This window comes from Anoplopoma fimbria, chromosome 16 (genome assembly GCF_027596085.1).
Source record: "Anoplopoma fimbria isolate UVic2021 breed Golden Eagle Sablefish chromosome 16, Afim_UVic_2022, whole genome shotgun sequence".
NCBI classification, from domain to species: Eukaryota; Metazoa; Chordata; class Actinopteri; order Perciformes; family Anoplopomatidae; genus Anoplopoma; species Anoplopoma fimbria.
In genome coordinates, this window is record NC_072464.1 from 12,041,466 (window position 1) to 12,055,864 (window position 14,399).

Sequence of the window (14,399 nt, forward strand, 5' to 3'; positions counted from 1 at the left end):
AACAACCCTACACACACGATTTAAACACAACAACACGTGCATAACAAAATGCATGTGTCAGAAATACATATTTTCAGATTTGTCATTATGAATGTTACAGGAAATACCCTTCTGAGTGAGAAGTAACATATCGAAAGTCAGTATGCATTGGGAAGTGAATTCATCATGTATGCATCTTTGCAAATTCTAGGTGTATGATCTTGGATCAACACTGTGTTATTAGGGGTAGTTGCAGATGTTTTGGGGGGGGGCATGAAGATTTACAGTATAACCATATTATAACCATGTTATAGTGGGTCATTTGTATTGCATGAGAAATTAGATTTTTGTTATATTGCATTCTTTGGAAGTGCAGTTGTGGTACAACAGTAAATGTAATGGTGGTGGACTTTTACAGTTCTTCATGACAAATTAGGGAGTTGTAATTACACAAAATTAAATTAGAAAAATACTGAGTCTGTTTTTAGCTTTGATTGACCAGCAAGTAATGCAAAATGGAGCTTATGACATAGGCCTATAGTACATAAATTGTACTAACTTGCTTGCAGAGCACTGTGTAAAGCATGTTCTGGACATATTGTACATTGATGTGCTATAAGCTCTGTACATCGACTCATTCTGGCAAAAGGTTTGTATAGTGTTAGTAGGTATATCATTTCTTGTGCCTGCACTATAAGTGTTGAATTCAGTCTCTTCTTAACTAATTATATTTCATTTAAAAAAGGTCGACTGCTAGAAGTGTCTTGCTCCAAGCTGTAAACAAACAGTGCCACAGCTCCTGGTTTTCTATTGGCTGATTTCTGACTGGGAGGTTCCTTCCAGGGGGCTGGCACCCAGACAGGAAGGGGGGGTGGCTGTGGAAATGTTTCAGCCAGAGTTGCACAGACAGATTTTACTGTTGTGTAGAGAAATTCTTTGGTCACTGAATCCGTGGAACGGAGAGGAAGTCCATGGCTGTTGTTATGGTCATCATATTAAAAAGTTAAAACAGTTAAAAGTTGTATCTTTAACCTAAATTCTCGGTCCGGGACAGAAGTTCTCTAGAGCTACACGAAGTGAGAGAGGTAGGTCCCTTTGCTCTGTTTCCTGACTTGCGCCCAAAGGAATTTGCTGCAGTATGCTGTGGGATAGCATGCAGTTAAGCAGAGCGGCTGCTATAGCAGAAGCTCTGGGTAAACAGCAGAGTTTATTCTGAATATGTGCCTTTTCAGTCTTGTAAGTAACATTGTAGACCATGTTACTTGCTCCCAGTGGGAAAAACTCCCAACTCTTGTAAATATTTATTCTGCTCTCGATTTAACCACCTTTTCTGCCTGCTCAGCAACTTCCTGTGTGTTTTACCAGTCAGTGTGCTGGTCTGACTATCCCGTTTGTGTTTGACACAGAACATGGTGTGTGTTTAAGCTTTATCTTTGTTTCATCTAATCTGTATGTGCTTTGGGGGGCAAAAAGTGAGCATATCTGATATCGGATTGGAGCTTTGAAAATGTTTACACACTGTACTGTACTGTACTGTACTGTGATTGATTGATTGATTGATTGATTGATTGATTGATTGATTGATTGATTGATTGATTGATTGATTACCATGACACCAGCTACACATCCCAGACTAGCACAACAACTGAGACGCTGACAGCTAGTCAGTTGCGTAGTTTGTTTTATACTTGCTGCTGTGTTCTAAAAGCTCTGACTCCTCCTAAATGTATTCCGCTCTTATCATTTTGTTAGTCCCAGTACGCCGTTGGTGTTTGACTTGTCAGGTCTTGTCTATTTAGAGCTGCAACTAGCGAAATATTTTATTGAGTAATTGTTTAACCCACAAAATGTCTATCAGTTTATCCCAAACTCCAAGATGATGTCTTCAGGAGATTTCTCACATTTGAGAAGCTGGAACCAGAGAATGACTGGGTGTTTCTGTTAAGGAAATGACTTAAACAATTTGGCTCTCGGGAATGACATAACCAAATATAACTTGACTAATTACAAAAGCTCACATTTGTTATTGCTTGACCTAATCTGCTTTTTGCTTTAGATGGCTAAAGAACAGATTGCTCTATAGAAGGGACTCTTTTGAATAGAAGAAAGTACATAAGATGTTATCAGTGTAGACTAATTGCACCATAGTTGTAATTTTTGTTTGGATACAAATTCTGCCTTTCGTCTTTCAGATCACCAACAAAAAGTGCCTTTGAGAAGATATCCTTGACTTGAGGTTGGTCCGTCTACATTGCTGGCCTGTGCTTTCATTAAGGCCAGACTCAAGCACCAACACAGGATACCTCAGCTGCAAGTCCTTTGCCACCGCCAGCCATCTGATCATTCTGCACCAGCTGATGGAGGACTCACCAGGTTGTTTTAAAAGAGGACTTTGCACATAAAGCCAACCTACAGCTTTCGTTGTATGAGGCCCAATAGATTAACTTAAAACATTTAATTTATGATTATAACCTTCGGTCATGGCGATGAACATTTCCTCAGTAAGAGACACAAAATGGCTTACCCTGGAAGTCTGTCGACAGTTTCAGCGAGGAAACTGTTCACGCAGTGATGAGGAATGCAAATTTGCTCATCCACCGAAGAGCTGCCTAGTTGACAATGGGAGAGTTGTTGCCTGCTTTGACTCACTGAAGGTAAGAAATACTGCACACCCTCATTAAAATTACTTTATACGCCACAAAAGTTGTTACCTGTGTCCCTTAGTGAATTGTTATATATTGCTTTATGCCAAATCAATCAATCAATCATTAATTTTAAAATAGTTTTTTTCTTTTTCCAACCTTTGTGCTCTTGAAACGTTTGAAATGTTTTGGGATTATTCAGAGTGCTCTTTAGGATGCAGGTTCCATCTAAGTAGCCTGTCCTATCAGAAACAGTTAAACCTGCAGGTCTACCAAGCTTACAGTGATAAAAACAGGACATGGGTCAGAGTTTGAGTTTTTAAAATGATCCCTATAATTCATAGTTTTCTGCACTGAAATGTTTAATAATATACTGTACAGATGATGTCAAACCACAGAGCAAAACCTGCAATCACAAAGCTTTATCTTCCATCCCGAATAGCTCCAGTGTTTGTTTAACCATATTTAAAGAGCAACTTTTCCAAAAACATAGAGTAAAATACATTTCAGATGTTGGATTACAGCCAGTTTATTCTCTCGTTTGCTCAGTGGCCTTGAATGAGACCAAGGCTGCCTTAATCCAGTCTCACATATTCACTATCACCACACAATACAGCTTTGCCCCCAGGATTATGCTCATGTTGAGTCATCGTCTTATCTCCTTACTGTAGGCACTTTATACACAGCTTGTCTGGGCACAAGGCTTTATCTGTGCTCCGGTGGTCTGGCCTGGACCAAAGGCTTTAACAAAAATAACATTCCTTGTTCCTTCTAAAAGCAACAGTTATTGATTTGACCGGCATCAATTTTTCCGTCAAAATATTTAGATCAATATATTTAGATCAATATATTTAGATTGACTAAATTGTGGACATTTTGGCAAATAAACAATAGAACAATTCTACACAAAAGAGATGTTGAATCCCTATTGTGGTGAGTAGGTGAGTGATTTTAAAATTTTAAAAGCCTTATATGAACTTGTTTTCAGAATTGCAGGATAACCTAGAATCACAGCCTGTTAAGAGGATGGAAATATGAGGTCAGCTAACAGTTGTTGCAGTCATGTGATGATGTTACATGAATCTTAATGTCTTTATGAATAGGCTTTTGTCTGAGGTGTCATCAAATATCTGTTCTTCTGGTATAATGTCAACCTTTATTTATTAAAAAGGACCAATATAAAAATGCTGCCCAAGTGGTGCTTTCCAAGCAAATGTTCTTTGCTCTTACTTTGCAGTTTTTTGGCTTGTCCAATGGCATTTTATAAACATGTTTAATTTCAGGTCAAAACAATTGCTGTCAAAGTTCTCTGCCCACTCATCAATTACTCCTAACAGAGTTAACTTCATTATACAGATTGTGCACATGCTTTGCTATTGTAACTAGTATCTCATGACTTCCCTTAAGCAGGTAAGAGTCCTGTTAATACACAAACGTTAGCTGTTTCCAGTGGTTAGCTCTCACGACTCAGACTTCTCATAAGCATACCCGTTCATCTCTTCATGCATCTCTTGCTACGTACAGGCAAGACAGAGTAGTCAATGGAGCTTCCTCGTCAAACTCAGTTTAAGCAAGCCCTCCATAGCTGTGGCAGAAGAACCTTTATGCCAGTTTAATACGCAAGGCATACTTCCATTTTTAAACTTACAAGCTACTGTAAACTAGAGAGTTGTATAACAATAAAACATCCAACATTAAAAGGGGGGTTAATACTCTCTTGGCACTGCATTTTCTCAGCTAAATCCAGACTAATGAAACCTACATGGATATTAACTGAAAATAATTAATATAAATCTCTTGGGAGAAATGCAAATGATATGAAATTAGCTAACTTGATTTGAATATGAAGGGCAGGGGAAGCTAACCTCTGGTTAGGCTCATCCAGATGCTTGATTGACAGAAATGATATTGGTAGGCTCATTTAAAAGTCTAAAATGAGATAGTAATACTTAAGCTTAATGACCAGACTGTTGAAATATAAAGCAAATAAACCATTGGATTCCTATTGGACCATCATGGCCTTTACAGCACTGTTTGTTTATTCCATTTATATTGGCACATAATCTACATCCAAAGCTAACATTCAGTGTCAATATGGACAATATTGTGACCTTTATGTAGGTGAGAAGTTCAGTTGTGTAGGTTGTGATGGATAGATGTGTGTCAGATCTGACTTTCATGCTGGAGGAGGATTCTTGCATCTCAATAATTAAAGCCACTGTTTCAAAACAACAAGTATATTTTTTCATGATAGAAAATAACATGATGATTTTAGAGAAATACTACGATCACCTTCCTGCAATCTTAAGTGTTCTCTATGCCGTTTCTATTTTCCCTGAATACAGGGCCGATGCTCAAGAGAAAACTGCAAGTATCTTCATCCACCTTCACACTTAAAAACCCAGTTAGAGATAAACGGGCGCAACAACCTCATCCAGCAGAAGACAGCAGCAGCCGTGCTTGCCCAACAGATGCAGCTTATGATGCCGGGACCCAGCCTGCAGCCTATGGTAAGGTCCTCATAGTCATCAGGGAGTAACTTCTACTTGTGTTATGGTGCTTGTCTCGCTTGTAATATGTTACATTTTCCCTCATAGCCGACATTTCATGTTACACAGGGACTGGGTACAAATACTGGTCTTGGTTATGGTTCATACATGACACCTTTAGGCCACGGAATGAGCCTCATCTCAACAGACAACCTCTCCAGCACCCCGGTCCTTGTTTCTGGGAACCCTTCTGTTACAGTCCAGAGCTCCTCCTCCTCCTCCTCTTCGTCTTCTTCTTCTTCTCCCTCACAGAAGCTGCAGCGTACAGACAAACTAGAGGTATTCATGCAACACAAGGAGGGATTTTAACCCTTAATTAGTAGTTATGTGTGTTGACAGCATCTGGCTACATGCTGAAATGCTGCATTCTTGTCACAGTTTTCTATAATTGCTCCTCTCAGGTGTGCCGCGAGTTTCAGAGGGGAAACTGTGCAAGAGGGGAGACAGATTGCCGCTTTGCTCACCCCAGTGACAGCCCAATGATTGACACCACAGATAACACTGTCACTGTTTGCATGGACTACATCAAGAGCCGCTGCTCCAGGGAGAAGTGCAAGTATTTTCACCCGCCTGCACACTTGCAGGCCAAAATCAAATCCAGTCAACAGCAAGGCAATCACACAGTCGTGGCCGCCCAGGCCGCAGCTGCAGCCATGGTAAGACCAGACTTATTTATTTGGCCAATAATATGGGGGTTTTTGGTGTAATTGTGTTTGCCATGACATCACTGAATGTGGAGCACTACATATTTCTAAACTATTATTTGTAATGGCACAGTTCATTTAGTGGCATAGTATGCCGCCAAATTGTACCTGATGTATAATCATAAATTCGGAAATCTGCACTTTGTCTGTTTCTCTTCTGATAATTAAGAACATAGATTATAAGGAAGGATGAAATAAGATTAGATTAGTCAGTAAAATTCGGAGCTGTCCTGCACTTTGGTTTTTTTATGATGGAGCTGGGTTTTTTTTGCTGACATTTCAAGGCTAGTGCCTTTAAATAGGCCCAACGAAAATATGCACATTTTCTATGTTGGCACATGCACCAGGCACTTCATAGACAGAAAGTTGCCATATCGCAGTTAACTGAGAAATGGCTTGTTAAACAGTGCTATACAGTATACAAAGTGCTATACATTATGAATAATTGTAATGGCAAAGCTTTCTAATAACTGCCTGCATGGAAAAGTGCACTAAAGATCAGAGTAATCTGTTATGTATTATGGACCAACCTGACAGTTTCCCCTTCATCATTTCAGTAATATCTTTAAACGTTTCCTGGATTGGTTTCAGTTTTAACATTATCTTAAAATAAAAAAGGTAATGCATTTTCAGGTCTCTCACTTGCCATTAGGCTTCAGTAAAATGTGCCTTCCTGCCCTTCATAGACCATCTACGTCACATTTCATTAACATCATCTTTTATGGTTACTTACATTCACATAATGTTTTTGTTGCATGAAATTCAGATCGTATTTGAAACTCACAGAGGGAATTATGGTGTACAGTACAAGTAGAGAAGGCATCTGCCATCCCATCATAAACCATAATGTGTTTGTAGTAAATAGAGCTCCGCATTCTGTGTGTTATAACATTGCATACATGGTTATTTCAACTCTTTATTTGTGATGTTGGTCATAAAACCAAATCATTTTTCATTTAACAATCAAAACATTCAGTGCTTGATGTGCATTACATTGTTATCCCTTCCTGAAAATGTTGTAAAATCTGTGTATGTTTTCAAAATTACATAGTGTTTATATTGCACTGATTGCATCATGTAAGTGGTAGTGTTTTGATTACAATTAACAAATTCTGATTGAGTAATATTAATATTATTATTATTATTATTATACTGATCAATATACAGTATAAAAGTATACAAGATTTTGCCCTGTCATTGTGAATCTGTGTTTCCAATGTTGATCTACTAATGAAGGAGTCTTTAGTTAGTGTGTCCTTTAATTGGTTATTTTGGTTACTGTGCATGAATATTGTGTTTTATGTTGTATACTACATTCAGATTATTTTGTTTTTGTTTTCCCCTTCTCACCTATCCACAATGCTGTCCCCCATGACGCACCTCTGCTTGCTGTTACCTGTATGTTAAACGCTTGAATCCCATTGGCCCACTGCCATCATGTGCTCGCTGCCTGCTATTAAAAGACTCAGTCGACTGCCAAAGCAATGAAGCGATCCCTCGAGGCAACTGTAGACCTGGTATTTTCACCTTTTGCTTTGGTTGTAGCTATTAATCGTACTGTGATAACTTTTCATTTTTTGTCATTGTGATTTAAAGCTTCTTCAAATCTCATATAGTCTTTGTGTACACAGTCATCATCAGTAGCTTTAAATGCTTAATTTGATAGATTATTTAACATTTTTGGTTATTCCATTCATATTTGTATCCTAAAACATGCTTGATTTTTCCACTATGTGATAACAATCACCTTTATTGTGTAGTTGTGTTTGCCGTTTTTTCCATATTTTTGTAAATGCATACTAAATATTAAGTGTAAATTTATTTAAAAGTAGATGAAGAGAGAGAAGAGAAAGTGTTGTTGTGTCATGTCTTCTCTTGTTTCCTTTCAGGCCTACCCTTACAGTCTACCCCTACCAAAGAGACCAGCTTATGAGAAGAGCAGCTGGGCCAACTCTCTCCTTAGCCCCAGTTTTTTGCACTACCAACAGGCTCTGGCCAACACACAGCTGCAGCATCCCCATGCTGCATTTTACCCCACAGGTGAGCTCCTATGCTTAGTGTGGATCAAATTTAATACAGGAATTTAACACTCTTTTCTTGCTTTTAAATTTGATAAGTGTACTGCTCACAAATATCATTCACACTTTTATTGTGACTTGCTGTAAGGAAAAAACGATGTAGTATTTACTTAATTGAACTTGCATCTTTGACTATGGGTCGCAATTTGTATGCTTACTACACTAACGATGTATTCATGTGGTCTCATGCCAGTGTGACCACATTGTTATGTGTCAGTCACGCTAAATGTAGTCTCTTTTTTGTTTTCTTAATCACACAGGTTCCGTCTTCTGCATGACTCCCGGTAACGGCATTGGTAGGTCCTTTCCTTATTAATTGTAAAGTATGTCTCATTATCAACGTAGAATATGAGGGAAGCTTTCATAGTGATCTGGAAATGTTGTTATTCACCATTAAAACCACATTTTAAAATAATCAGAGAGAATTATTTTATTTATTTTTTCTGTAAATATTTAGTTTTTTGTTGCATATTTGGGTTTTTGTTTTATATTCCACTCTTGTGGTATATACTTTCTTTTGATATATCAAGAATAATTTCTCAAATATCATTTCAGCTGGCTAAACAGAATATAAAAAATTAAGCACATTGTTGGATTTTGTTTGTAGAATTACCACAAACCATGGATTAGGAAATTTGATCAGCATCCCTTATATTCACTTCAATGATTTTTATATCATGTTTTACATGATTAAAACTGCTCAAATATCTTTAAAAAAAACCTCTGTGATCATGTCTGATGGCGTTGCTGTAAATTCTATTTCTTTAGGGATGTCAAATCATGGACAGATTTCCTAATATTATCTCTTATCAGCTCTCCTTTTATGTTCTCCCCTGCTGTCTTGCTTTGCCGTGTGATCACATGCCATCTGCTGGTTCTAACCCAATGATGGCTTGCTGCTAATGTCATATTGTATTTGCCTGGCAAGAGAGAGAAAAAACATTGCTATGGTTACCATAATGCTCCACCTCCCTTCTCATTGCTTTCATGGTTCCCTTCCTGAAAAAGTCCCCATGATGTACAGTGCTACGCCTGCTACTGTCTCTGCAGCAACTGCTCCCGCCACAAGTGTCCCCTACGCAGCAACAGCGCCAGCACCAGCCAATCAGGTTTGCTCCTTTTTAAAGCTTTCTTCTATAGATCCTTGAGCTCTGAGTACGTGCTTCATCTTTAAATCAGGGGAGCTGCTTCATCAATATTGCATTGCCCTGCTTGCATTGCTTGTCATTCAGCTTCATCTACCTGTAGACCATCAGTAGAACTACAGTAGTCTGCATTTCAACCCTTTCCCTGACGAGAGACATCCCTGACAGTGCACATATTTGTCTTGCATCTATTCTTTATTGCATGTTTTTGGCTTTGTTCCATGTCAGAGTCTGTTTCATTACTTAATATGCAGTTCAAAGAGGCTCTTTAAATACTTAAACACAGTATTAGCTTGGGTACTTGTCATACTGGTTGTACTTATTAATTCATATTTGAATTAATTGTACTATTATCATCTGTGAAAATATACGGTCCTGATTAGGGTTTAATTTGTAAGTGTAATGAGAGATTTTTCAGGACTGAAGATTTTAAACTGTGTGTCTTTTAATAATCTGATGCATATTTGACTTTTGACAGATATGTATTATTTATACTTTGGAAGCTTCAGCTGCCCACGCTCAAACGTTTGTCGTTTTGATCAATGGATATTGTAGAGTAGTCTACGTAAAATATTTGATGCTCGAAAACAACATTCTTTACTTTGATAATCATCATCCCTTCTTAGTTCAAACATACATTTCATAAGTGTAGTATCATATTCACAAATATAAAACATCTTCACAGATGTGACTTTAACTTGCAGTGCAGTGGAGTTATCCAATGTTGTATAATGCTGTTTGTTTTTATTATTATTGTATATAAAATCATGCATTAAATACTGGTGCAATATTTCAATTTTATGTATTGGTATATAAATACATGACATACATGGCAATAAAAAAATTCTTAAGATGGGGAAATATTTTTAAAGAGCTTAGGGAAAATTCTATATCAAGAGTTTAGGCAGTTAAGGTTTTTGTTTCATTTCATTTTATCAATTTATACCCATCACAATGATGATTCTTGATGAGCAATTTTGTCTGTATGTATGTATCAAAAACACATTTGGACCAAGTGTATTTCTATTGTATGCAACCACTAAATGTACTGTATTTCTCTCCTGAAACAGATCATCCTCAAGTAACCATCAGAAACAGAAGTCTGTGCCGTGTTGCTGCTGTTAAAGACGCCAAACAACTGCTCTGTAAATATTCTGTTAACACCACACACAACCTACAACAAGCTGCATGCTGATAACATCACTGATGAAAAAGTATTGTATTGTAGACAATACTTCAATCTAATAATAAATTACATAACTCAATTACTAGGATTATACTGTGTTAGAAAAGTGTCACAGAAGATCATTGTATGCACGCGCCTTTGCACCCGCATTAACATGCATCCTCAGTAATGTGCATAATATCCTGGTTTCTATTTCCTAAACCAATTCTGACAAGGTCAGAAGGGCATTTAGCCAGTTAATGAGTCAAAATACAATGTGTCTACAGTTCACATATAGGAGCCTCATACATAAAAGTTACCTTTTCTGAACAAATCCAACCAGGACACACATGAAGATTAAACAAAAACAGGCAGAAGAGATACAGTAGTAACGCATTAACGTTAACTGATATGGAAACAAATATAAATATTGTTTACTGACAGATTATAATTATGTAAATACTACAAGAGGAGGAGATGAGCAGGACAGATTTAATCTGAAAACCATACATGTTAAGACCAGGTGAAAAGGAGTCCTATATCAGAGATTGTTAAAATTGTATCCTCAAGATTTTGAGCAACAACTTATATTTCCTTTCTTGAATGTCTAATGTAAACTATTATTTCCATTAATGATTGTTTATCTAGTGCCAGCTTTAATTATTTCAAACTCAATAGTAAAACACCACACAATAGTTTCCTTTAAATGTTCTTAGGTTAGTCCATCCGTCTTGTTTACCCTGTCAGCCTCAGAGAACAGGATCAGTGCTCCACCTCCTGGTGTGCCTTTGCATTGCATATACAGTATGTTTGCTCTGTCAAAATACTGTATAATCTATTTGCTGCAGATACATTTTCTTTAAGGAAGTGAGGCAACAAGGATTAAAACATTTAGATTTCCTCCTCTTTATTACAAAAAAATAATTGGATTATCTGTCACAGTGATGGTTGACTTGTTGATGTATATGTAAATGGTTTTGACTTCTGGAGCCAGTTTCACAAAGATAGCCTTTGGGTTAGGTCAAACCAACAGTCGGATTCAGCTGTCTTAATTTATCTGTAGCAAAACGTTGCGTAGTTCTCGATTGTCTTCAGTAGGACTCAATTCTGATCGTGTAACCTCCTCAATCCGCTCAGCAGAAAATGCTTCAATTCAACAGTCACAAGGACATTTTACTGGGAAAATTCTGCAGTATAAAAAACATCAAGTAGTATAAAATCTCAGCAAAGTGCAGACCTGTAGCACAGCTGAGATGTGGCTTCTTAATGTGGCAGGGCTCAGTACTTCTGCTAACTCGTCAGTCAAGCTCCATTAACTAAAGAAAAAGGACTGACAATATATTCAATGCTGCAAATATACAACAGGGTACTTTCTTCTCTAAAAACTCTTCCCCTTCTCAATACTCGCTTTGGAATTTGTTAGAAAACCATAAATTATGAGCCATGTTTTCCCCTTCTTTGGTAGTTTGGTGCCACTGGTCAGCAGGTGTCACTGATTGTTATCATGGAATTATCATCCTGGCGGTAGGGTGGCTTACTCTTTAGGTTTAAAATAAGCCCATCTTGATTTTTGCGACTAGCTTCCATTAGACAAAATTAGTGAAATAAGGCCTTGCCTCACATTATAGACCAGTCTCTAATATCTTTGTGAAACTGCCTCCTGCTTCAACTTGAGCATATAGGGAAGCCGTTTATATTCAAACTAAGTTCCTGTAATCATATAAGGGATGAGTAGTGAGTGAACTGTTGGTCTTAATGTTACAATCAGTTGTCAGTACTGTAATATTTGAATGTTATAAGTGCCTGAAGAATTGTGCAGATGAGGATATCCATGCATATTTAAAAGGCTTTGTGTGAAAAATCACCACGTTAAATCTACTCTACTTAAGTCACATTTAGAAAGAGATGTTTTGCAATGCTTTGTTAGTGCATTAGTCAATTAGTTTTTACTGATTCTCAAATATGTATGTGTGTACTATGTATGAGAGTTAATATCCATCTTAATTTCATAAGTTCCATTTTTAAGATTATAAGTGCTTCATGCACAGTAAAATACTTTATGTAGTAAAGTAGAATTTAAAGAGGTTGAGGATTATTGAAGTTAAGTTGTGTTTGGTTGCCACTACATTATGCAATGACCCTACTTTGTAACGGATGTTAAAAACGGATGTAAATCACTCGTATATGTTACGTTCTCTTGAACACCTTTCAAGTAACTTTTAGTTCCCTGTTTTGCGATCAGCTTGTTCAAAAGTCAACCTTTCCTTTAATGTTTCCGATGTGTTTTCAAGTGACTGATATAAGTTTCTTCTTGTTTTATGAAACGTGTGTGTATGTGTACACTTTTGTGTGATTAACTCAGACAATCCACCAAGAGATATTTCATCTGTTCACTTTTTTTTTTTTTTGGGGGGGAAAAGTTTCACACATTATATTGGTTGGAATATAAGGAGTATACTTGCGTATTTTACTAGTTCAACATTAGAAAAGAACACTTTTAAAATGTAATCTCTTCTATTTTATGATGAATGTAATTTATTAAACTGACTTTAGCTCTGCTGGAGGTTCCTCAAAGGACCTCGGTCTGTTGTATTAGCCTATGATAAGCCGTCTTATGTCCAGGGATCTAATGTTGGAGCAAAGAGGATCTTCAAGCATTGCATCCCTGTCACTGCCTTGTCACCTGTGAGGGACAACAAACCTTTGTCTGAGCAAGGCCATAGAATTGCTTTTTATGTACAAAAGTGCATTGTACAGGCCACATTTTACGGAAAGGAACTTTCATAATAGTGTGATAATAGTTTGTCATTTAATTGTGTTGTTGAGGCAATCTGAAATTGCGGTGATTAAAACTATGTTTGTAGGGGATGAAATAGTTTTTCTTCCTCACAAAAACACATTAGATTGTACTGTCAGATATTTGACTTTATTATGCCATGGTGAAACACTGTAAGTGATCCAGTGCATGAGAATATATTTTGAAATGTGTATTTTGTGTTTTATATGGGTACCACTGCATGTTAACATCTTGCAGCAAACATATGATCCACCCTCAGAGAATCTGCAGTCATACGATCTGGAGTTTATGGTTCAGCAGCTGTTAGAACCTTAATTCTCTTTTCATAATATGATTGCTTTAAAAGTTTAGGTTATTATTAGATTCATGACATATTTTCCCTTATTTATTTTACCTGTGAAAAAAGGCATAGAACCGAATGTTTGTTTCACTTTTTGGCAAATAAACTTGAATGTCATGGATACACCTGCACATGGAGGTTGTTTGAGATTTGGATCGCCCTGTCAAAACCATGTGGACAGTAAGAATGTTTGGTCAGACTGATTTAAGCACTTTCTCAACCGTCAGACTAAGAGGACATGCTTTTTTTGAACTTTGCCTTATCTTTAATCTATTCCTGAATTTTTATTTGTTCGGTAATTGTTAGTACTATAATGTCTAATAAGTAAAATACATTTAATTGAACTTTGCTGTGACATTATTGCGACATAACTTTTGAGTTTGAGGCCAAAATGAAACCCCAAAACTATCCTGATGGGACTGGCTACATTGCTTGTTGAATTATATCACACCGCAAAATATGCCAGTGCCATTCTGTTCAATCTAGTCCTGAATATAAACTGTCCCCTCTTCTTTTTTTTATTACTTGGGAAAATTATTTAATTTGTGTATAATTAAACATTTCATGTGGATAGTTTTGCTCCTGTAAATTCAAAATTGTGTAATATCTAATATTGCAAATAAATAAATGTCAATTAAATGCTGTGCTGTGAGCTCTGTTGTTTCATTTATTTTTACAAAATGTTAACTGCAGTCATTATAAGAACCTAAAATGAAAGCCTGTTGATTCTATTAGAGATCTGGCTCAAACCGAACCCGGATCTGAAACCCATAAATAAAATGATCTGTCTTTCGGTGGATAGAAATCAGATAATAAGATTGTATTATTAAGACTTTTTCCATAATTTTGATTTATATATTATTTATTTCAGGTAGTGTGCCTGAAAGCATTTAAATTATATTTTCAAAAGAATAGGAAATAAAAACCAGAAAATAATCAATTATAATAAAATAACATAAAAATAAATGAAATTATATTGAATACAATAGTGCATAAATAG

The 14,399-nt window shown here is 36.7% G+C and overlaps 1 protein-coding gene across 3 annotated transcripts; it reads left to right on the forward strand.

Moving 5' to 3' along the window:
* The first annotated feature begins 962 nt into the window (after positions 1–962).
* On the forward strand, positions 963–14,032 carry LOC129104801 (muscleblind-like protein 2a). 3 transcript variants are annotated; one of them, XM_054615646.1, is made up of 10 exons: positions 963–1,064; positions 2,172–2,633; positions 4,967–5,131; positions 5,219–5,449; positions 5,572–5,826; positions 7,338–7,391; positions 7,764–7,914; positions 8,213–8,248; positions 8,961–9,061; positions 10,168–10,266. In XM_054615646.1, the coding sequence occupies exons 2-10, from the start codon at positions 2,460–2,462 to the stop codon at positions 10,180–10,182; spliced, it is 1,182 nt and encodes a 393-aa protein (XP_054471621.1). In that variant the 5' UTR covers positions 963–1,064; positions 2,172–2,459; the 3' UTR covers positions 10,183–10,266. The 3 variants fall into 3 exon arrangements, with proteins under 3 accessions (XP_054471621.1, XP_054471620.1, XP_054471622.1); XM_054615645.1 differs by lacking the exon at positions 8,961–9,061 and having other exon boundaries at positions 10,168–14,032; XM_054615647.1 differs by lacking the exon at positions 8,961–9,061 and having other exon boundaries at positions 5,240–5,449; positions 10,168–14,032.
* Positions 14,033–14,399: the final 367 nt, after the last annotated feature.